The 25914-nt window shown below is 34.2% G+C and overlaps 1 protein-coding gene across 1 annotated transcript in view; it reads right to left on the reverse strand.

Moving 5' to 3' along the window:
• The window catches only part of LOC111044569 (tribbles homolog 2), a 91060-nt gene extending 72612 nt beyond the window's left edge, over positions 1–18448 (reverse strand). Inside the window, exons 1-2 of the mRNA XM_022329751.2 lie at positions 18227–18448; positions 13205–13861 (exon numbers count right to left, since the gene is read on the reverse strand). Of these exons, the coding sequence (XP_022185443.1) occupies positions 13205–13573 (369 nt within the window). The 5' untranslated portion in view covers positions 13574–13861; positions 18227–18448. The remainder of the gene's footprint in view (positions 1–13204; positions 13862–18226) is intronic.
• Positions 18449–25914: the final 7466 nt, after the last annotated feature.

Genomic DNA, 25914 nt, shown 5'->3' on the forward strand with positions numbered 1-25914 from the left:
ACTGAAGGATTAGATTAGATATCTTTATTCATGTATGTTACAATTTTAATTGGCTTATACACTAATTTACATTAAATGACGATAATGCTAGTTATTCAACGAATTTCACAAAGTATAAATAATTAATCAATGAAAATAAATATAGAATGCAATATTGGATTAACGATAATATAATAATGTGATGTAACTTCATAAATCGGCGGTGTTTCAACAAATAACTGTCGATTCTCTTAAAAGGATATAAAATATCCTTCCCATTAACACACAACCGGGTGAAGGAGAGGTGGAGTAGAAAATTGAGTAGTAGTAAAAGAAAAGAAATATGAGATGGAAAAAGGAAAACAAGAGGAGGAGGAGGAGGAGGAGGAGGAGGAGGAGGAGGAGGAGGAGGAGGAGGAGGAGGAAGGAGAAGGAGAAGGAGAGGGAGTGGATGGAGTAGTGATAAAAGAAGAGAAATATAAGAAGGAAAATGGAAAGAAGGAGGAGGAGGAAGAAAAGAAGGATTTGAAGGGGGGGGGAGTAGGTGGAATGGTAGTAAAAGAAGAGAAATATAAGAAGGACAAAAGAAAAGAAGAGGAGGAGGAGGAGGAGCAGGAGCGAAAGATCAAGAAAAAAGTTAATTCGCTTGTAGTCACGTGTCCATTCATATCATCGCATTGTAGACTGTCTACCCTCTTTTTCCTCCTCATTCATGCAGTATTATCAATGTATGCTTACTACTCAATAGGAGAGACTGGACTTGGGCTGACCCTTCCATTCACAGAATTGACTATGAATGAAGGGTTGAATAATTGGACACTTAAATCCCATTTTTAACTTTCGGGTCGCGTTACAGTCAATAATCACACCCCTGTCCCGATATCAACGAATGAATGAACTTATTTCCTCCAGTAAAAACCATTGACAAATAAATAATGGATTGAAATTTATTTTTAAAACCTGAAGATGATGTGGATCATCGGAACTAGTAGGGCCTAGTTTTAATTTTTGTTTTTAATTCATCTCAAAAACCATTATAACAATTTTGGTAAAATTTAGATTATAAATGTTTCACAAAAATGGAGTTTCTTAAATAGTTTAAATATAGTTTATAGTTTCTTTTCTTTCAATTCCCGTAGCGAAGCTCGGCTGCCCTGCTAGTTATTTTAAATGAATTTCAAAAAATATATACTATAATAAGATGAAAATAAGTAGCCTTGAATACATACATTTGAGAAAAATAATATACTGGCTCTTGAAAATTGAAATTTCCAATTTGATAGACCTTATTCGTCGCTTTCTTCCTCTACTTTTTCTCCATCTCCTTCTTCTCATTTTTGTTGTTTTTCTTCTTTTCCCTCTTGTTCTTACTTTACAGTACAGTAGTAAAGAATAGTACTGTGAATGATCAAGTTTTCCTGGACCATTTTTTGTTTTATCACAGGCAAGAAAAGGGGAACTTCCATTTTTTTAACAAAATCATTCCATTGTGGTGTTTTTCTACTTTTCCCCATAGTCCATACATGACAGTACAGTAGTAAAGTAGTACTGTAACCTACACAGTAGTTACATATTTCAATCTAGTGAAGAAAGAAATTTCAAATTCCACTCAGACAAGTAAAAATATAATGCAATAGTCATGTATGTAATACACGATTTCACTCCCACGTGGATCAAACCTTTCAATTGTCACAATAATTTTATTGTTCAGTGACGCGTGCGAGAGTATGTGAGAGTAAGAGAGAGATAGAAAGATATAGGCAAAGAGAGAGTGACAGAGAGTATGTAAGAGAGAGAAATTGAGGAAATGAATCTAGGATGCCCAAGGTTCAATTTCCCACGAGTTGCTTGTTCTATCAAATACACTACATACACTGAGATTCGCTACTAACTGGCAGCATTCCCCATAAATAACATCTATGCTTTCCCTTTAAACGATGCTGACAGTTTGTAATGAAACTCACCACAGACACACATACACATAGACACACAGAGAGTATTTCGGAATTATTTCAACAATAGGCCATTGTTTGATGATGATGAGGATGATGAATTGTAGCGATGACCTCTAAGCTTGTTTCCTGTCTAGAAGCACATACACACACATACATAATTATATACTCACACGTGATGAAAAAAAAATTGGAAACACCTAAAAAAACACACCCATAAAAACTTGGGAACCACCTATTTATGATTAATGATCACGGGAACAACCTACGCAATAACTGGGATATCATACTACACCTAAAGTAGGCCCTGAGATTCACTTCAATTTGACAGCATTCCTAATAAATAGCATCTATGAACTATGCTATCCATTCAATCTAAGCTGATTGATTGAGAACTTTATTTATGTAGATTACAATATATACTGGCTTATACACTTATATACAATAGCTTACAATACAGCAAAATTATAGATGAATTTACATAATATAGACTAAGAAAATAATTATTGAACTGTATATGATATGAAAAAAGCAATTTGTAATAACTATAGATAATTATATTGTTATGCGTCTATTGGCGGAGCTTTGGACATATCAATGTCCATTCTTCGGAAAGAATATTAAAAATATCCTTCCCACTAACTCTCTACCAAAAAAATGACTGACTGAGACAGATAGATGTGAATCAAGTCTATAATGATCCTATAGTGAGGTCCACGTTATAATGGCAGTGTTTGATTAGCAATAGTATTTCTATCCTTGTCTTTCATTCAACAAAGCTGATAGCGCTATCTCTCTCTCGCTTTGCTCTGTTGCCAGATCGGCTTTTCAATGTAGAATTAATAATTAGTTCACCAAATATTTCATCTTAATTATGAACATTTATTGAAAAATATAATTTCTTGCTTAATAAAATATAATTTATTATTTTAAACGAAGATGAACAATTAATATTACATTAATAAAACTGTATCAGCTACCGTCCCGTCAAAAAGGCGTTGAGGACAGTGAGGATCGGCAACGTTGTTCTCCTATCTTTCTCCAATGCCATTATAACATGGACCTCACCAAAGGACTTTGTTTAATGTTTCCTAAAACATAACTTATTCTATATAGTTCGATGAATTATCTTACAGAGAGACTTGCAAATGATTGATTATTATCATAGAGAAAAGATAGCAAAAGAAGATATTCCATGGCATACGTCGTTTATGTTTCGAAATTCAAGCCGAATTCTGTTAACTCAAGCCGATTACTGTCGACTACTGCCTATTATTACTGTCTTGGCCGGGTGAGGGTGAGAGAACGGCACAGTATGAGAGACTACCAGCGTCACATAGCTTCACGATAAAGAACTAGTAGGACTATCGGCTACAGTGAAATTTGGAGCATAAACGCCCTATACCATGGGATATCTTCTTATATGCTATATTTTCTCTATGCTATTATTAACATACACAATATAGCGGTTAGTAGCCTGTATATAGCACCCTTAGGTATTGATTGATAACTTTTAGTTCAATTTAAAGTTAGTATATTGTAGTTTAGAAGTGGAGAAGTTGAAAGCCGAGTGGAGACCGGCTTCCTAAGCAGCCGTTATTGTACAAACCAGTTGGGGGAAAAGAGATAGAGGACATCCAAGAAAAAAATGGACCAATTATAGAGACGATGAGGTTCGGAACAGGCAATGATGCCTTGACCATGAAATGAAGAAGTATATTATAGTTTGGAACCTTAGTTATTTGTTTTTTAATTGAAACCCCTAATTCCTGAATTTTTCAATAACTTGGAAAATTCTTCCAAGTCGGGGACAAAATTAAAAACGTTTGAAAACATACTCTTGACGCAAAACTAATCTGTCCAATTTTCCTCATTATCAAAAACAGCAACTATTATTTGTGATGTGCAATATCGGGAATAGACATCACATTGCAATTCAAGATGCCCTTCAATAATAATGAATTGAAAAATGAAATTATTGAAAAATAAATGTGAGCAAAATTAAATCGTAATACTTTAAGTTGATTACATAAGAGCTTTATCACCAACTATTCAATTATTGTACTATACACATGAAATAACTTCATTTTTAGACGATAACAGTCAAGGCCAATGTCTGTGTCTGACACAATAGTTATTTCTTATCAGTTTCTTTTGAATAGTTGTCTGAATTGGAAAACTACATGAATGAGAGAAAAATGCATGTGATTTTCTTTGTTTTTACCATGATTTGTGAATAATATTAGCTGAAAACTGTTAGTTCAAATGCATTTGGAAGCGTCAAAGAATGCTATGAAATAATATAAGTTTAGTAACATTATGACTAAAATCTTCTGAAAAGGAGAATATTGAAAAGTATCAGAAGCTGTGTCAGAGAAGCATTAATAATGTTTCTACAAACTTTCAGTTCTAATCACAGAAGAGGAATATCAACTAGATATTGGAAGGATTTCAACTGATAACATCTCATATTTCATAAAAAAAAATTACACAAACTCCTCGGAAATCGGGTCACGCGAATAACTTATCAAATTATCATTTTCCATAATTGAATCCTCCTCTGAGTTACAATTATAAGTTGAAGGTTGACACATTGATTTACAAAATTTCGAACATTAATTCAAGTTGGACTTGATTTTGAAACCAACCGTGAGCGAGGACTAGGTTAGGTAAGCACAAAATGAATTTCAGAAAAGTTGTGAAATTTTTCGAAAAAAAAGCAGTCACGGTCACCGGAACTAGTGACCTTTAGAGAGGGAGTGAGAGAGAGAGACAGTGTTGAGAGAGAAGAACGTTGTTACATCTATCTTTTATAAATAAATTGGTTTCGGAACAGTTGATTATCATATTTACGGCTTGCTCAATTTAGATATCTTTTAAATAAATTCTGTCTAACGCAACGTCTAATTTCTCAATCAACTCATTCAGTCTGCACACATCGCACTCTCTCTCTCTATCTTGCTCTGTATCTCTCTCTGTCTAACACATACACACTGTGTAATCTCTCATGTTGAATCAATACCACGCAAGACTAGGGGGAGAGAGACAGAGATGATGACATACAGAATGAAGATAAGAAATTGTCGCAAATATAGAGAATAGGGGCCAAGCCATACGAAGCGTTTTATCAGGCGTTTTTAGAGTCGGCATGGCAGGAAGCTCTCCAATTGGCTGATTAACAGCTGATTGGGTACGGTAATCAGCTGATAATCGGCCATTCGGAGAGCTTCCTGCCCTGCCGAAGACTCTTAAAAACGCCTGAAAATCGCTTCATATGGCTTGTCCCAATTGTGTGTAACAAAAGCGAAATAGAACAAGGAATAATCTCAAGTTACTAGGATAATCTTGTAGCATTACCAGATACAATACTAAAGGGATAAGTATGTTGTGGGAGCGAAAAAATCGATATCATATGAACAGAGAAAATCCTAAATAAATGCCTAGAAAAATGTTGAAGAACATATAAAAATACAGATAAATCTTGAAAAACCTATTGATAAAACCTATCAAAATCTACAAAAACCTAGATAAAAATCTAGAAAATTTATACGATATAAGACTAGGCAGTACTAATAGAAAGAGTTAAGATAATAAGGTGAATATGAAGAAGTAGACGAGATTTAGAAAAAACGAGAAAGGGAAGAAGGTTGAAGAAGAAGACGAAGAAAAATAAGAAAATAAGAGGGTTTAGAGAGGAGGAGAAGGGTACAAGAAGAAAAAATGATAAATTGAGAAGATGAAAATTAGTCGCAAAAGTGACAAAAAGGGACGTAGCCCAAGTGAAGAATCAACGAGATGAAGGAGGAGATAAAGAAGAAGAGGTTCGGAAAAGACTGATGGAAGAGGACGAAGAGGAGAAGAAGGATTAGCATGAATAAGAAGTAGGATCACAGGAGGATTTTAACAAGAACAACAGAAAGCAAGTGTATAAGTAGCAGAAGAGAAGGCTGGAGAAGAACAGATGGAAAGAGGTAAGATGAAAGCAAGGATAAGAAGAACTAAGAGAAAATAAGAGAAAGATAATGAAGATAGATTGAAAAATCCACCAGATCTAAGGTTAAAGTATCAAATTTATGTAACTGCATTACACTTGGGCAACTGCTAATAGTATTATAAAGAACGGGTTATGTCAGTAACACTCACTCCACGAAGGCCTCCAATGTGTAGTAGTACTTATGTCCTATAGCTACCATTGTACATACAAAAATATAGATATGCAGTCGGTACTTTTACCACGCTGAGCGCGTCAAGGTTAGAACTGTGAGATGACAGCAATATTATTCGAGGTTAGCAAATACTCTGTGGTGTAATTTCTGTTTCTAGGTTAGGTCGGTCTCAAAATGGTTAGGTTAGGTTGATTTAGATTTATTAGTTTGGCAAAATCGGGAGAACGTATTCAACTACGTTGGTGATAATTATTTTTCTGACCAATTCACTGGAATTGTACTGATTTACCAATCGTCGAATTTGAAAACATTTTAATAATCCATTAAAATTGTTCTGATTTACCAATAATCGAATCTGACTGATAACTTTTCAATGATTCATTAAAATTGAACTCGTAATAAGTCACCTTTTATAGTAATTAAGGTACAGAGCTGTCTCCATATTTAACAACTGTCAAGTATTAAGGTCCTTGTTGATAATTTCAACGACATGAGCAAGGCTCATAATTATTGTTACAAATGGATGTCATTCTCAAAAAAAGTAAAATATTGTAAATTCAAATAAACTTATGTTTCAGTCCGTCAGGATTACTGGAATTTCATCAAGAAATTCTTGTTATTCAAGAATTCGAAATTTTAAGGAAGTTCTGAATTTCATCAAGAAACCTGATCATTGGAATTGAAGACTTTTGAAAAAAAATGTTGAAAAAAATAACAGTAGATGAGAAAATCACTGATTCTTTTTGAGAGAATTAGAGACAAGAAACTCACTGAGAGGAAATTTATAAAGATTAAAGCAGACAAAACATTGTGATGAATAAAAAAGTAAATTGTTCAGACACATAATAAGTTTACTTCATCAAGTTAATTCGGTTTATTTTGAAATTCAGAAGAAATATATCAACACTACAACGATATAAATTAATTTGATGGGGAAAACTGTTGAAATTCAGAACTGAATAGGCTACCACTTTCTCAAAACTCCTGTCAGGAAAACCAAATAAACCCATAAATCTATAAGAGTCGACATGAATAGGAGAAAACTAACAAAACGTTTCGTATAAACACAAAAACGTACAAACGTAAATTCATGACAAAAAACAATTGAGAGATCAAAAACAAGAATTCGACACAAGACATTGTAAATCAATGAAGGAAACCCATGAAATAAGGGAAACTATTCACAAACAGGATGTTAAAAGATCTACTATGGTTTAATTTTATGTTGAAATGTTTAACCTTGAAAGATTTATTGGGGTTTCATTGGGGATATCCGGCTCCAAATGAACCCGTCAAAAGTCCCCCGGGTCAAAAACCGGATGGGACTTGTCAATGAGACAAACAAAGCTAAGGCCTACAAGGGGCGGTTGTTTCACGCCCTCGAGGGAAAACTATTCACCGTTTTGAAAGATTCAAGGAATATGTTGAAACCGAGCAAAAGTATACAGTGTATTGAAAGATTTTGGGATGAAATTTCTTGAAACGAGCTGGGATCTTCCATGGAGAAGACTATGTTTGACATTATTGAATTTGAATGCAATAAAAGTTATCCATTGTAATAAGGATGCGCTACTAGGATGATGGGAGTATTAATCACTATGATAGCAGACGAAAGACAGTTTTAGGTGAGTAACGAACCACAGGAAATTGATCAGTGGAGAGTTTTGAAGCTCATACTTTTTGTCACTCGATTCAAAAGGAGTTTGCAATAGAGAATGTTTGGTAAATCTTTAATCTCTTCCTAAAATTCACTCTGATTTTTCCTCTATTTTATCTTTAATCGTTGTTCTTATATCAAGCTCTCTCTCAACGTACAAGTAGTATTAAGTATTCGAACTATTTCAATTTCCATCAATTCGATCTCTCAACCATTCACTCTCCGTTTCTCTATTTTATCTTCAATCACTACCTGTATCTCAAGCTTTCTCTCTCTCTCTCTCTCTCTCTCTCTCTCTCTCTCTCTCGGCGGCTAAGGCAAGACAGGTAGACGGCGAGTTATCGCAAGATAGCAGCGAGATGCGTGTTGTGAAAGAAAGTATTTCAGTAGCTCTGGCGCTTGCTGAGTCCTCTAGCTCTAGAGAATCATTGCAAAAGCCTGTTCAAAGTACAGTATTTCCAACACACACACGCTGTTTTCATTCATTATTGTCATGTTGTCGAAATACCGTTTCTATGCTCTTAGTGATAAAGAGAATGGTAAACTTTTACAATCTTTGGTGGTGAATTAGAAATAGTGTATATAGGCTATATTTTATTGTTGACTAGCAGGTAACCCGTGCTTCGCAAGGGTCTATTTTAAAACTTGACGTAATGAAATCCAGAAGAATTGAAAATAGGCCTATAAGAATCCTCGGTTGATTAAGAATTTATAAGCTGCATTTCAAGTAAATCAGTCCAGTAGTTCAGACGTGATGATGCGTCAAACATAATTTCCCTATCCTCTACACGTGTATACGTCTTTAAGCCAGTTCTTTCCTCTATTATAGTATAGAAGATGATAGATAGATGGATATATCATCTTCTATACTATAATAAAGGAAATGAATGAGAATAAATTTTGAAAGGTTTGAGATATCAATGTGCGGTTTTCACCATACCTTTTCTCTGGAAATCCTATCATATGACCACCTTTCAATTAAAAAAAGAAGTTGAATTCAAAGTGGTGGTTCCAAAATGGCGGAAAAAATTTGGGTGTGACGGAAAACCTGTTTTTATCATTCGAAAAGGATCCCTAATCTTACCTATCTTCTAATTACCCTTTTAAGAGAAATGTTCTGAACTGAAAACTTGATGTAATCAAATATTGAAGAATTAAAAATAGGTTTGTAACCATCCCCGGTTAAGCAAGAATCTATATGCAAAATTTCAAGTTAATCAGTCCAGTAGTTCAGACGTGATGATGCGTCAAACATAATTTTTCTATTCTACTTTACACCTGTATACCTGTATAATAATATTTTTTAATTCCACCATATGATTTGGTGATTTTTTTATGAAATCGTATGTACTATTAATGAATTTTGAACATTAATTATGAAAAATCTAGAAGGAAAATTGAAATTTGGGCTTCCAGGTGCACGAGATTGATATTTTTAGAATCTATGTTCAAAATTTGGGGATCTAAATCATTCCCGTTTTTCCAGTATGCAATCCACAAGTTGACATGTTTTGATGCGAACAAACGAACACACGAACAATCACAACCCTACTTTCTCTTATTATATAGACTAGTAGATAACCCGTGCTCTGTAAGGGTCTGAAGAAGAACTTGAAACTTGACAAACTGAAAACTTAGCGTACTGGAATATAAAAGAATTTAAAATAGGTCTATAACCATCCTCGGTAAATTGGAAATCTACATGCAAAATTTTCAGTTAATAAGTCTAGTAGTTGAGACGTGATGATGCGTCATTCGAGTATTTCCTATCCCGTAAGCCAACTCTTTCTTTTATTAGGCTTTATTATATGGATAGATAGATTTTATTCTTTTGCTATCGAACCATACAGTCATCAGCAAGGTCAGTAAAATATTCATAACACTTAACACTTAATCAAAAAGAATGTGTGGAAAACTCCTCCAAAGAATAGAAGGGGTTTGCACGCAGAGAATCAAATAATGATTTGCCGAACAAAGAGACTGGATAATTTTTTATTGACTCTGGCAATCTATTGTAGACCTTTGTTCCCAAGACGTGATAGGACTTCTGTACTTATTTAATCGTGTACGTTAAATAGATATATATGAGAGGATGGAAGTGATGATGATGGCCCTACACAGATAAGTGGGTTCCAAACAAGGACAAGGGATCAGGAAGCTAATAATGTATACTCTGAATAGAGATTAGTTGAGACTTGAACAAAATATCCGTGTTGCCAAATTGTGTGAGATTTCAATTAATTCAAATATTGTATATCCAGTGAAATGGGCTTGCATGAGAGGATGGAAGTGATGATGATGACCCTACACAGATAAGTGGGTTCCAAACAAGGACAAGGGATCCGGAAGCTAATAATGTAACTCTGAATAGAGATTAGTTGAGACTTGAACAAAATATCAGTGTTGCCAAATTGTGTGAGATTTCAATCAATTCAAATATTGTATATCCAGTCATACAGGCTTGAATGAGAAGCGTGAAATTTCGCACAATTTGGCAACACGGATATTTTGTTCAAGTCTCAACCAATTTTATTCAGAGTCTAAAAGCTGCGTTTACACCAAAGTTATTTAACAAAATGTTTATTTCTCCGTTCTTATAGATTCTATTAGATTGAACATAACTTATCATACACATGATGGAGTGATCCGTGGTCTAGTGGATAGAGTGCTTGCGTAGCAGCATAGAGATCCCGGGTTCAAGCCCTCTCAATACCAAAAGTTTTTTTAACCAGATCACTCCCATGTTATCGGATGGGCACGTTAAACTGTCGGTCCCGGCTGAAGTATGACAGTCGTAAGGCCCATTGACGGCTTAAATTATATATCCAGGCGGTGGGACCTCCCGCAAGGGACTCCCCACCAACAAAAGCCATACGAATTTACTTTATACACAAGATGAACATATTATGTGTTAGTCAAGTTCCGTTCAATCCAATAGAATATAATATATTCATCTAAAAATTCTATTTATAAGGACGGAAAAATAAACATTTTGTTAAATACACCAAATACATTTTGGTGTAAAGCTTAATATTGGAGTTTCCTCATTGTAATTAATTGATTATTGGAGGTTAGAAAAAATGATAAGAGATGAATGACCCTACACTTTCAGGTGGGTTCAGAAACACCGGGTAATTACATATGACTACAACTCAAACGAATCTTTCCACTCCACTATAATTGTAAAACACAAATTCTATCCTACAACAAAAAGTAGACCTACGACAAAGCAAGAGATCGAGCAATAAGTTTTCCCGAATAAGGAAGGAATAGCACGAAACTCCTTTTTCGACTGATTTTGTGGTGACCAAACGATTACATCACAAAAGTGTGACGTTCCCCTCAACAAGAAAAGTTGCTGGCTCATTAAAAAACCAATTACTATGACCAACTATTTTTATCACCACATTGCACCATTTGTTAGTCGAAATAACGGCACGTCTTTGTTTTCTACAAGGCCTATTCATACTCTTATCAACTCACAAAATAGGGAATGTTCGTCATATATTCATTTATTGCCTCAGTAGCCTAATATTCATTTCTAACAAAGGAATAATCAATAATACATTGATTCAAGAACTCCTCCATCAGCGCAAACATGTGATTTACAGAACTATCGTATTTGATAAAGTTTGTGAAGTGAATATTGATGTTGTGGAACTTATCCATAATTGAAGAGACTTTGAGTTTTGTCAATATTCCACTATTGTAATTACTTTTTTCTCAAATCATAGTATATTTTCAACCCTACATTTGTAATCTATATCGTATTTATTATAGTGATTCCCAAATCATAGTATATTTTCCACGGCATATCTTTTGTAATTTATATCGCATTTATGATACCTTAGTGATTCCACGATATCTTCGTAATCTGTATCGTATCAAGGATATTGATAGTTTATAGATAGCGACACGATAGCGACGATATAGAGTAGAGGACACATACGATTTTTTGTAACTAACTATTGTATGTAATATTGTAATTTATCTAATATTTTGTGTTATTGATGTTGTAGTTTTTAGATTTTTTGGGAAATAAACATTTTATTCATTTTTTATTCATAGCATGATAGAGATAGGCTACACTGTTTTCATCATTGAATTTCTTTGAGATTGGTTATTAAAGCTGGAAGAAATTAATGTTTAGAGGAGTAGATAGGGATATGATCATCAATTTGAAGTTCCGGTAAATGAAATAGAATATTTTATTTCAAATACCTTTCGTTAATTTTATTGCTAGGGGCCTTCATGGATGTGGGAGATGAGATGTATATTTGAAACCTGATCAGTAATAATTACGTTTTAGTTAGATTAAGACAAACCACATGGAAAGCATAACAATAAATGCTCCACTGACTTGATCTTTCAAAACTACTACTTTGCTTTGTACATTCATACTAGCCTAATACCTTCACATTTTTTTCCATATGCCTAAAGCAAACTCTTTTGATATTGGTGAAATGAGTAGCCTAAAACTCGTCAACGTCATCATATACATGATATTTCTCATCTCTTATGATATTTCAGATTGGTTTCTATGCAGATTTGATGCTTATAGCTTGATAACTTTTACTTCAAACTGTAGTGATTATTCATCTAGAATCTAGAATAACGTCAAAGTTGCCCATACAATTAATGCTAACAGCTTGTAGACAATCTACTGTCAGAATCAAACCTGACAGAGGAGTACAAAATCAATCAATCAATCTTTGTAGTGGGATCGGGCTCTTGGGAATCCATGAACACAATATTAATTGAAATTATATGATACCTAACATTGAAAATAATGAAATAAATAATGAAAATAATCGTCAAATTCGTATATATATATATCTACAGTTTCATTTGGTACAGGACCATGATTTCGTGACCACGAATTTGACGAGATATATGTGTTTTTATTTCATTATGGAACGGTTCTACAACAATGACAGTGACTCAGTCGAATACCTAATATTGTTTTTTGGACTTTGCAGATTTGATGTCTATTGATATCGGACTCCCTGATTATTTTGAGTCATAATGCCTATACTCTGTACAAAATTACTTCTGACTTGGGAGGGACATTCGCAACAGAGAAGGCATACAGAGGTAGGGATACAACGGCGGTGAAGTTGCCGTTCTGAACCGGCCATCATTATCTAATTTCTACTTTCTAGTGAGTATTCAAGCGCTCATGTTAAACTTATGGAGTTACCTCTCTGAAAGCCTTCAGTCGACTGACTCTGACAAATTGGCAACTGCGCGTCTACCTATGAATCTATTTATCACACTTATTGGCTGATCTCTCTTCATTTCTTTGCGCCGCATATTCCTTCAAGTCAAAAGTTATTTTGTATGGAGTATAATAATTATAATGAGAATTTGGTTTTGAAGTGATTCAAAAGTTATTTTGTATGGAGTATAATAATTATAATCAGAATTTGATTTTGAAATGTTTGACTCACCTTACAGACAAACTCCTCCTGTGTGTGAACGTTGACACACGAGTGCAGGGCGCTGCCTTCGATGGGATCCAAAATCAGGTACTTGTTGCCAACAATCAACGACGAGTGAGGAGGCGATGGCGGGGTGGGAGGCGGAGGAGGACACCGGCTGAGATCAGGGGTGGGAGGAACTAGGTGGAGGGGAGGCGGAGGAGCACTGCGGCGGGGAGAGGGGGTGGGCACAGATGACTCTCCGCCCAGACAGGTGGCTGCCTTTTTGAGCGGAGGTTCAAGGTCAGCATCGTCGGAATCCTTGTTTCGCAGCCGTAGAGCAGTGTTGGCCGTTGCATCTGATCGCACTGTAGGCTGACTTAGCGCTGTCGCATTCATTTTGAAATCCTCTTCACAAATAACGCCCAGATTAACACACTATAATAATCCAAAAACTGTAACTTACAGCAATTTTGAAACTATTACACTAATATCACTCATTCACTTCACTCCTAGTAGTAGTAATCAACGTAGATTTGGAAAAGAAGAAGAATTTAATATTATTCCTAGTAAATGACGATTTCATACAATATACATTATTGGATTATATTGATATATACACTTGTATCCTTTTGTTAAAGCACTGTATGACGTTCGGTTGACATGGTGTTTGGTGATTTCTTGCACCTGTAACAAAAAAATAGAAAAAAAATTGATTAATCACATTCAATTCTTAACATAAAAAGAATACATTAATTGAGATGAGATAAGAAAGTAATAATACACAATAATGGAGGTTCATATTATACTGTAATGGTGAATAAGATTTGAATTCACATGAGAAGTTGGTTGAATTAAAATGAGGAATTGGATGAGAATACAATAGAAATTGGGTATAAAGTCCCAGAATACAAAGAATAGGCTACTAAGAATCGGGAATGTTAGAAATTTACCCACATGGCTACTCATAAACTGAATCTAAATCAAATTCCAATAAATAGCATTGAATATTTAAATTCTCATAACCCTATCAAAATGTACCTATGAAGGTTGATCCCAAACTCAAGAGTGTCCTAACAATCTAACAATAGCTAGTGTTTAGAAGACCCTCAAAACATTCAAAACATTTCATCAATTTCAATATTGATTAGTTACCCAACAATCTTTGTTCAGTGGCCGTATTTTCAAATCAAGACACAGTTTGCAACTACTGATGTAATTCAACACAATACTAATTTCCCAATAATGAATTGAAAACTCTTCACATTTTTCCACCTCAAAGGATGAGTCATAGTGCCAATAATACTCATCTGCTGATATTTTGTAACAATAATTGTGTGAAAATAGTGGTTTGCTATTGTTTTTTACCTAAACATATTATGAGTGATAATTTAGTGGTAATCCACTTAATGGATCCACTTTATTAGTGAAAATCCTTCATTTGAAAGAATCATCTGCAATTTTCCATCAATTTAGAAAACTAATTGATCATCAACGATGATTTATACTAAGGTTTGAAGAGAATTGTGAATTGGTATGATTAAGTATAATAAATAATGGGAGAAAAGAGAGAAATTAACAAAAGCATCAACAGAACTTAAATGGAAATTCTACAGCTTGTACTTGGCATTTTTTCAATTTCCAAGTGATAGCTGTAAAAATTTAACGTTTAGTAGGCTACCTATACAATATTTCCAACAAAACATAAACAAGTTTCTGACAAAACTCTTTTCTGCTCCAATAAAAATGTTTCATTCCCAATCATTTTATTATTATGTGTTGTTTCTGTGTTATTTATCATTGTTTAATGAATAAAAAATTGGACGTTTAGTACCTATACAATATTTCCAACAAAACATAAACAAGTTTCTGACAAAATCCTTTTCTGTACCAAAAGTAATTTTTCATTCCCAATCATTTTATTATTATGAGTTGTTCCTGTGTTATTTATCATTGTTGAATGAATAAATAAATTTCACTTTTTACTATAAGAAAAAAGTGATTCAATAATAAGCAGTTCGTGATGGAAAACAACATTGGAGAATAAATAATATACTGTACAGCATTGGGAAGACTTTTTATTGTATCATTTGAGAAGGCATAGATGCTGATGCTGTCCCATGTTCCAATCCATATTCAATTCAATTTCATGAGTGCTGTGTATAGCACTGGGTAGACTTCTTTATAGTATCATTTGAAAAAGGGATAGTTCCTAATGCTGTTTCAATACAATTGAATTCAATCCAATAAGTGAACAGTTTATGAGTGCTACCATAGAGAAACGATAGCATAAGTAGATATCCCATGGTATAGGGCGTTTATGTCGCAACTTTTACTGTTATCCCAAGCCGATAGTTCACATAGTGCATAGGAATGCAGCTGTGTGACACTGGTGGTCTCTCAAATTGTGCCGTTTATACACTCTCAACCCAACAAAACAGTAAAAATTGACAATAATCAACAGTAATCGGCTGAGATAACAGTAAAAGTTGCGACATAAATTCCCTATATCATGGGATATCTACTTACGCTATTGTTTCTCTATGGTGCTACACTGTAAAATAGTGCTGTTCACAGCACTGGGTAGACTTCTATATTGTATCATTTGAAAAAGGGATAGTTCCTAATGCTGTTTCAATACAAATTGAATTAAATTCAATAAGTGAACATTTCCTGAGTGCTACAGAGTGCAAACTCTCTCATATTTGGACGTGCATTCAGTACAGATTCTGCGCACTATACACCTGTTAGAAGTGTCTGTACAAGCAGCGGGCGAATCAATAGAGCCAGCCACGTCTTCCTTTGTTCAACGAGATCAGAGTTCAGTTGGGGTGAGCACTATAATGAAATCCACTTCAAACTTGCAGCATTAGTTGAATTGAAAAACATTGGTGTGATTCATAACCTATGCTGACAGTAGTATATCTCACTATCACTGGTTTTTTTTTTCATCGAGCAAACGTGAAATTCTGTCAGTACTGTTTGAATGGGAACCATTGATGTTCTATGATTAGGAATACTGACAGTTTGAATCTCATTCTTGCTTTTTTCATCGAGCAAACTGGATTTAACGGTCAAAATGTCTAGACACAATGCAACAAAGAGTAAAATATGCTAATCGAAATTCGCCACTCCAAAACCGCATACAAAGTAACTGTTGATGTTTTTTTAATGGACCCACAGTGGGGAGAAAACACTGTGGGTGTAATGAAAAATATTTAATTATGTTATACAATATAATAAATAAATGTATTGTATTTGAATGTAGTAGTGCAATTGATATACAGTAATAATTGAAAGAGCTAACTTAAGTGCGACATAAATGTTTTTATTTTTTCATAGCATCTAGTTAAAGACTAATTATCTATTCTATTTTGGCTTAAATTGATAAGAATATTGTTTGTGAAGGTAGAACCCATTGGTTAAGTCTTCTATATTGGTCAAGGATTAAATAAAAGGTTATCAAAACCTTTATAAATGCGACAAAAATGACACAATTATTTTTACAGTTTGAGATAATGTATACAGTCGACAGGATGATTAACAATTATTTGTCTGATTCAACGGGAAAATTGTTCGATTAATTTTTTAATGTAGAATTAAATTTTTTACCATAAATTAATGAATAGGCTTACATCCAGAAAATTATTATGCAATAATTCAGATGACATTGAAATAAAGCACGACTCTTTCAACATCTATGTCTAATACGGAAGTTTTATGATATGGATGATGTAACACTTGCAAATTATAGAGAATCGGTGTGTCAATCGCTTATGATGACATTGATTCATCAATCAGTTGTCTTCAACGATGATGACAGTGCAAGGTTTCGAAGATATTGAGCAATCATCACTACTGAAGAGCCGGATGATCGATAAAAACTTTATAACATTTCGAATTAATCAGTGAGATAAAAGAAGGATTGAGAGAAAAGTTACAATTTCATTGATTTTGATGATGCAAACTTGGTATCACGTGGCTGCCACAACAAGGCAACCGAGGGAAAAATACTGTAGTAATAACTACTGTAGGCTACACACTAATATTCATGATGCAGTATAGTTGTTGTCAATGTGCGTTCTATTCATAGAGCAGACTAATTTTCTTAATCACCAAACTAAACTACTATTTGTAGAGCTGAGGGTTAATTGAATCTAGTTAGTATTTTTAGAACAGCTAGTAGCTTCCCTACTGAGCTGAGTAGCTGCATTCAAGGAGCCAAAATTGAAAATTTTAGAGAATTCTGATTAGGATGATTGTTGATGATGCCCCAGGAACTTCTGAGTAATATATAGTGGAAGAATGGATTCTTTGAATTCAAATGAATCAGATATTATAACTTAATAATGAGTTGTAATCTATTTAAGGATAGTGGTCAACCGTTACATCAGGTCAAATAACTATTTTAAATTGTGAGAGCAATCTTTGAATTTTGGTGAATTCGTTGACCATATGTGGAGGTTACAATTATTACCTGAAGTAATTTCAAGATTATTTGAATATGTGTAATAGGTCTACCTAGTATAACGATCTGAGTGTTTGATGAATCTACAGCTAGGCTTAGATAGTTTCCGTGCAATAAAAATATATTTCTAAATGAACAAAACCATCGTTTGCTTTGATAGTAAAATTTAGCCAAAAATCGTCTGAAAACTTAAAAACGTAATTCTAGTAGAATTTGAATTTCCTCAATTCACTGTTCATACACGAATAGCAAGACAATTTCTCCAACGATTGGTACAAATTATATAAAATTATCTAAAGTTTACTCGAACCCATTAGAAAATATAATCTGGAGCTCGTTATAGAGCTAGAGGCAGATCGATTACAATTTATTGCTTCTCTTATCCGTATTATATTGGAAGATTTCTATAAAAATTGTGACAGAAACTATCAACTTGGGCTAATAATTTATAGAATAGTTGAAAACGAAGCCAGTTTAACTCATAATTCACTTAAAATCCTTGACATTCTAGCTGCAGGACCAACATTATCACTTTATCGATTGTTGTTAGGTTAGGAATTCCAATTGTGGTTGGTTGTACTTACATGAAAATAAGAATTGGTTGCAAAATGTGGCTCAACGAATGTTGTTACGAAGCACGACTATATTGCTGCTTGCAATAACACTCGAAGAACACAAAACTGAGAGTTCGAAACTAAATAAAATTAATAATTTGTGTATAAAAAGGCAGTTGCCGGCTATCCCGAGGCTTAATCCACACGACACGCCATAATCCAACTCACTACTGCGACCGTTGCAAGAGGGGCACAGCGCAAGAGCTGGCAAGGTTACCCCCACCACTAGAAGTTGTAGGTTTTCTCCCTCCTCCATCCGCAATATTCACCAGAACACGTCAACAAACTTGAATATTGCTCTATCTTCATTGTTCGTTCTCTTTCTCACATTTTTCGTTTTCCGTCCTTTTCTCCACAGACATTCGTCTCGAGTAACCGACTGAGTACCTACTGGTAGTTGTAACGGTTCCAGTTATTGGGATCGGAAAAACGTCAAAGCGTCAGGAGTGTTTCCACTTTCCATCGTTTCTACTAGTATTATAAATATGATAGTAAATAGGTGTCCAAAACATATTTTTTTCAAGTACGGTAATTTAACTATTTGGGCGTTATATTCTTACTAGCCGTTAGGCTTACTTCGCTCGCCTGCATTTTTCATTTGAGCTTTCATTTTTACTCAATTAGTTCATGAAAAATGTCAAAACGCAGTAAAATTTTCCATCATGGGCGTATCTTTGGTCCTCTGGCGTACCTTTGTCTTTAATTCTGAAGTCCTCTCAAGAATAAATCAATTTCAATTAGTTCTTGAGAAGAGCTGAAAAACGCAGGGGAAACTAAAAAAAAAAAACGCTGAAACCGCCAGCGGTACTTGGGCAGAGCTTAACTTCCAATACAACATTTTTATACTTCAGTTGAGCCTGTGTACCAAGTTTGAACATTTTTTGCCATTAGTTCTTGAAAGAGCTGAGAAAACGCAGACCGAGCCGTAGAATTTAGTTTATTATATCTGAGGCCAGGCCCGGTTACACAAAAGCCGCTTAAATTTTAGTTGTGATTAATTTCATGATAACCAATCAGAGAAGGCTTTTTGGTGAAGAAGGCTTCTCTGATTGGCTTTTGTGAAATTAATCACGATTAATATTCATCCGACTTTTGTGCAACCGGCACCAAGTGTATTTTTAGAAAATTAGAAAACTGACATATAGAGAGAATATGGATCAAACAACTCAGTAATGATATTCATTCGTTCAGTAATGATTCTGATTTAAATTAGCAACCCTGGATGTCACGAAAAACTGCAAATTTCAACTTACTACCATCTTTTGAACAAAAAATACATTTATTTTTTGCAGATGATGCCCACATGAGCGTCTAGCTAGTGCGTGGGTGATGAGAAGTGTGTAGGTGAATAGATGAGATGATCAAACGTCCATGCCCACCGGCTGGATTCGAACCCACAACCAGGTAGCACTACCAGACGAAAAGGTGAAAGCCTCTGTCTCGACTCAATTACAGCAGAGAGAAATAAAAATATATTGATATTAAAATATTTTGATAGTCGCCCCTGTTCCTGTTTCCAACTAACGTTCCACCTGTTGATAACAGACACAGTGACTATCCGTAGTAACGGTTAAAAATAACAGTTCCACTCAGTTCGTCAGCACCTTGGCTTTTATTCCAGCGGATATCCGAAATCCTTGGCCGCTCCACCTTCCTTCATCCTCTGTCCTTCTTCCACTCTTCCGATCCTGACCACATTTCCTCTGCTCCGCGGTTTTCTCTCCTTTCTTCTCTTCTCCTCTTACTCTCTCTCTCTTCCACTCGTTTGTTTTCTCATCTCGCCAGCCGCGCGCGTTCTTTCAATGTCGAAACAATTGAGTAAAACGGTCTTGTAATAAAATACCTTGCTACTGTGGCGTACTGCATATAGTTAACCTCCAGAATAAACGCAGTAAACGATTAGCAAAATAATGAATTAATCTCATCATCCTTTCTCCTCCTCTTCCTCCTCCTTCTCTTCTTACTCCTCATTCTCCTCTTCCTCCACCTCCTTCTTCCACCTTCTTTTCCTTCACCTGCATCTTATCCTGTCCTTCTTACCTCGACACAATGCATCTGTGTCATGAACACTGATTGCACCGCTCTAACCTATTTTCTTTCCTTTTCATTTCTTGTTCTTCTCCTATTTTCCTCTTGACCTCTCTTCAATTGATAGTGCTATTGCAGAAACCGTTTGCGTTACCTTGTCTGCGAATTTCTCATCTCATTTATCTTTTCTCTAATATTTACTGTTTTCCCCTTTGAATTTCTTGTTCATTTCCTACATTTTCCTTACAGTTAAACATGATTTTTTTTAAAGCGAGTTTATTTTACAGCTCCAGTCGTTTCTCGCATCCCATCTGCCATTTAATGCGATTATTCCAGTCTCCCTGGACGAGATTTCTATTCATCATACTAGTATATACCTGTTTCTTCCATAGTTCGGGCGGTCTACATGATTTTTAATCAACATTCAACTCAACAGACTGTTATGCAACCGATCCTATAAGTTTTACTGAATCGATATACAACAACAAAGCTTATAAATCATTAACTGTGTTCTGGGAATCTACGGAAACCAAGTTTTCCCTAGAATTAGTGGAAACTGATCAGATTTTTCAACTGATTGTGCAATAATAGCAAATTCCCTATTCATTTAGGAGTATTGATGAAGTCATTGGCTTGTATTCTGGAACAGTCAGACCTATTGTCTAATTTCAGATAATAATTACTATTATTCTCTATTTACAGATCCCTTGATGGGAAATCACAAGGCTGACTCACCCTTAACAAGAGATAATGGATTCACCTTACATTAATAGACTCGCCCAATGTTTACTGTTTACACAACATTACACACACGATACATATCAACAGTGATTAGTAATCTTGAATTTGAACCACAGCGAAATAATAGAGATGTGAACTACATTGGGCCATATGAATAAAGTTGAGCATTTGCTTCATTTTCTATGAATAAACGTGAGCAAAACCTTTTGCTCATGCTCATCAGAAAAATAGTTTGAGTATTTGCTCAAAAGTAAAAGCTTATACTCAAAATTTTATGAATAAACTAGAGCATTTGCTCAACTTTTGAAGCAAATGCTTCAAAAAAAAAAGGAGTCTAGGCTACTCTAGAGCAACTTATCATCTTTTGCTCATAGTAAAATGGCTCAACTAATTCGTATGAGGAAGAGGAAATTATACCAGATACGATCACAACCAATAGTTGAGAACTATAAAACTCTTTTTAGATTCAACCATGATATATATCACCATTATTCCTACAAAAGAATAAATACAAAAGATATATACCTGATTATATACCAGTTATAAAGATAGCCATCACAAAATAGGAAATAGGCATTTAAGAAGATGAGAGTGTAGACGATTATAAGAAGCTATTGATATTATAAGAATATGCTGGAGATTATTATAGAGATGACATTTTTTCACGCTATTATTTCAAAATTCTAAGCTCAACTAACCTAAAACTCTATTCATAAATAGAAAACAGAGCAGACGACGCAAACACAAGCGGTGCCCCCTACTTGCATATTTAGCGCTTCCTTGAGCTATAAAAAGAAAGTAAGGTTACAAAAGCGAATCAGCTGATGAAAAATCTTTAAAATACGTGAACATTTGCTCCAGAGTTCAGGAGCATAAGGTAAGAGTATAAGGTAAAGCTTATTCATATAAAAATGAGCAAATGCTTTTGCTTCTACCTTTTGCTCATGAGCAAAACCTTATGCTCCATGCTCTTGGTCATGAGCATTTGCTCTGGTTTTATTCATATGGTCCATTGTCTCTGCTTCAACTCAGATTACCTACAGTCATAGAATAAAACAATCCTATAAACAATCGTATCTGAACTTGAATTATTAATAAAAGGCCGTAGTAGGCTTCATAAAGTCACAGAGGCTAAGATTGTTCGGCGATATTAATTTATAGGATGGTTGAAGCCAGAATGCCAAAAACAGTGCTTAAAGAGAAGCTTCACTCGAGAAGAAAACAAGGCAGTTCAAGAATACGATGGAAAGATGAGATAAGGGATGATTTGATAAGGATGGGTTATAGAGGATGGAGAGGATTTATAATGGATAGAAATGCTTGGAGGAATGTTGTGGAGGAGGCCAAAGCCCACAATGAGTGGGCCAAAACCCACAATGAGTGGGCCAAAGCCCACAACGAGTGGGCCAAAGCCCACAATGAGTGGGCCAAAAGCCACAATATAGCTCTTAGTAGAGCTATAGGAAAAAAATAAAATATAAACAATTGTATAAGAGTTTTCTCTGCTACATTCCTATGGAGGTTGCGTTCAAATTGTATTTTCATCACAGGATATTTGTTGTAGGTCTAATTGTAGAGAAATAAAAGTATCAACCTCACTGACAAAAATTATCTTATCAAGGATTTAGCCGAATATTCACGTCATGAAGAGATTTTTTATTTTCACGAGCTTTTTAGGTTATTCAAGACTAGCAGATAATCCTTGCTCTAATTAAAAACTTGACAAACTGAAAGCTTCACGTACTGAGTTCTTGAAAAATTTAAAAGAGACCCATAACTACCCTCGGTAAATTAATAATCTATAAACAGAAATTCAAGTTAATCAGCCCAGTAGTTCAGACGTGATGATGCGTCATTCGTAAATTTCCTATATCCCATACGTATATAAGCCAATTTTTTCCTCAATTATATTATAGACTAGCAGGTACCCCGTGCTTCACAAGGATCCAATTAAGAACTTGACAAACTGAAAACTTCACGTACTAAATTCTTAGGAAGGCCTATAACCATCCTTGGTGAATGAATAATCTATATACAGAATTTCGTGTTAATCAGCCCAGTAGTTCAGACGTGATGATGCGTCATTGGAAAATTTCCTATCCCGTACATGTATAAGCCAATTCTTTCATTTATTACATCATAGAGAATCGACAATACAACTATAGACTATAGACTATAGACTATACTATGGAGGTTAACACTGTAGAGGTTACCTCTATTAGTGGAACCTCTATTGTATTGCAGTGCGTCTTAAGTATGTCTTATATTGTATTTGTATTTGATGTTATAATGTAGTAAGGTAGTAAATCGTTTCAATGTTTGAAAAGTTACAACAACTGCAATATTTAGCTGTGACAAAGTGACAGTTGAAATGGTTCAACAATGAACTTTATCGTCTTCTATTGAGCAATGCCGGCTGAATGCTATTAAGAGAGGAAGCCATTTTGAAATGATGAAATTTCGGCAGTATTTTGTAATATTGTAACGCCTTCAAACAAAACGTCCAGTATCTGTCTTCCGGTTATGCCTTTGTCTCTGACACATAAGGACCAGTTATTAAGCTACTTGAAGTTTTCTTATTATATTTATCTTTTATTAAGCCTTAGTTGAATTATTGTATATGTTATGCTAGACTCTATTTTTATTTCTGCATATGTATTTTTGAGAGTGAAATAAATTTGAATTTGAATATCCACAATAAACTGAGTAGTTCCCACTATAGTATATTGTGTTATGTTCTGATTTAGTATTATATATTGATTTGTCAAAACTACATGAGATTTTCTTCATTGTGTATGACAGAAATTCAAAAGGATAATATCGACGTTATGTCAATCACCTTTTCCTTCTGGTGTCCAGTAGTCCAGGGGTAAATTACACTTTAAAAATATTGTGAGTGATATCAATGAGTGAATGGATTTCACGGAAAAAAATTGTATTTCGATTCATTGAAAAATATATATAAATCAACAAAATCAATCTTGCTTTCAATCTTGAATATTCGTGACTGCTCTAAGAAGGATGTAATGCTGTACCTCAATAATAACAGCACATTCAATTTATAAAACGGTACTGATAATATCACAAACGTGCACATAATTTAAGAAACGTCAAGTTGAAAAAATTACAGCATATGCTTACATTATTAGAATTTCTCAATTTTTGCTGGATGAAGTTTATAATTTTCCTTTTATTGTCACTGCCGCCTGCCTCAACGATAAAAATGTACTATTAATTGTGTAAAACAATTTTTCCCTTTTCCTTTTTATCTCATTCAAAATATCAAAATTCATTCATATCAAAATCGAATGTATATTTCTTATTTTATTTTTGGATTTTGTATCAGTTTTCTTTCATTTTTTACTTAACATCTTTGAAGTGTAATATTTATTTTGTCTAAATTTATTTATCTTTTGAAACTTGTTTTTTTCTGTAACTGGGCACCCGCCGAAAAACCTTTGAGTTTGGCAGGACCCTCAATTGTTTGTATTGTGAATAAAAATTTTGATTTGATTTGATTTTTTTGCTGTAACTGATTATATTAAAGTTTCTATATAGTAACTGTAGTATATAATATGAGCTACTCGGAAACTAAGGATATAAAAGTTTCTAAGAAACTAGAATAAGGCTCAACTCACACTTACGCGACTCATGTCGAGAAGAGACTCGACTCTAGTCGAGAGCATGTGTTTTCAAATGGTGACAGTCGCGGAGACTAGAGTCGACTGGTCAGTGTTTAACAATTTAAAGCACATGCTCTCGACTAGAGTCGAGTCTCTTCTCGACCTGAGTCGCGTAAGTGTGAGTTGAGCCTAAATGGATGCTAAGTTCAGTCAGAATTGTATGATTAATAAATATAAATCTCATACATATATTATAATTTATCAAATTGATTAATAAATATAAATTTCATACATATATTATAATTTATCAAATTGATTAATAAATATAAATCTCATACATATATTATAATTTATCAAATTATTATTATAACCTTCAAATTATTGAGGAAAGTTAGCTAAGCAACGAACATTTTGAAAATAATGTGAGTTTCCATGTGTTTTTAATCTCTGTAGCGTGTGTTTCCTGTTTAAATTAGTATTATAATTTATCAAATCATATACAAAGAAGTCATCAGACGAAGCTTTGCTATTTGTGAAGATAATAACTTTGATATTTATGACTGATCTATGATTTTGTAATAACCAACTGTAACTAATCTAAATTATATCATCATCCAACTTTCACAAAAAATACCTCTCTCAGAATAATTTGTGGTGAAAAAATTGTCAACCTTATCTAAATAGTTTTGTTTTTAACTCAATTTACATTCAATAATGAATTAACCGGAAATAAAGAAATTCTCAATCAAATTTCATCAGATCACATTTTATCCTCTATATTTTTGATAAACTTAGCCTAAAGACGCCTCTATATTTTTGATATAATTATAAATATAGCAAGACGTGATGCAAACTCAACTTTCCATTGAGCGTCAGCCTAGTTTGAAACTTTTATCAGTGCAAAAAGTTCCGTTCAGGTCTGAAATCTATTGTTTTGGAATGTTTTGCAAGTTTTATCTACTTCAAGAGTTTGTTGAACCGCCTCATAATGGAAGTAATTAATTTTACTTTCATTATCACTTACTAATTAGGCTGACGGCCAAAATTCTTTTTTCTTCCAAGATACCTATTGTATTTTAGTCTAGCAAAAATACCACTGATGATGATGATGATTCAAGTGCATTGAAACTTCAGTCTGGCTCAAATAAATTATGTGGAACTGTCAATATCGTTTCTATTCCACCTTGATATTGTATGTATTTGCCAACGAACACTTTGAATTCACGGTTCATTTCTCTTTGCTATTTTAATGTTGATCGCTAACGC

This window comes from Nilaparvata lugens, chromosome 3, assembly GCF_014356525.2.
Source record: "Nilaparvata lugens isolate BPH chromosome 3, ASM1435652v1, whole genome shotgun sequence".
Classification (NCBI taxonomy): domain Eukaryota; kingdom Metazoa; phylum Arthropoda; class Insecta; order Hemiptera; family Delphacidae; genus Nilaparvata; species Nilaparvata lugens.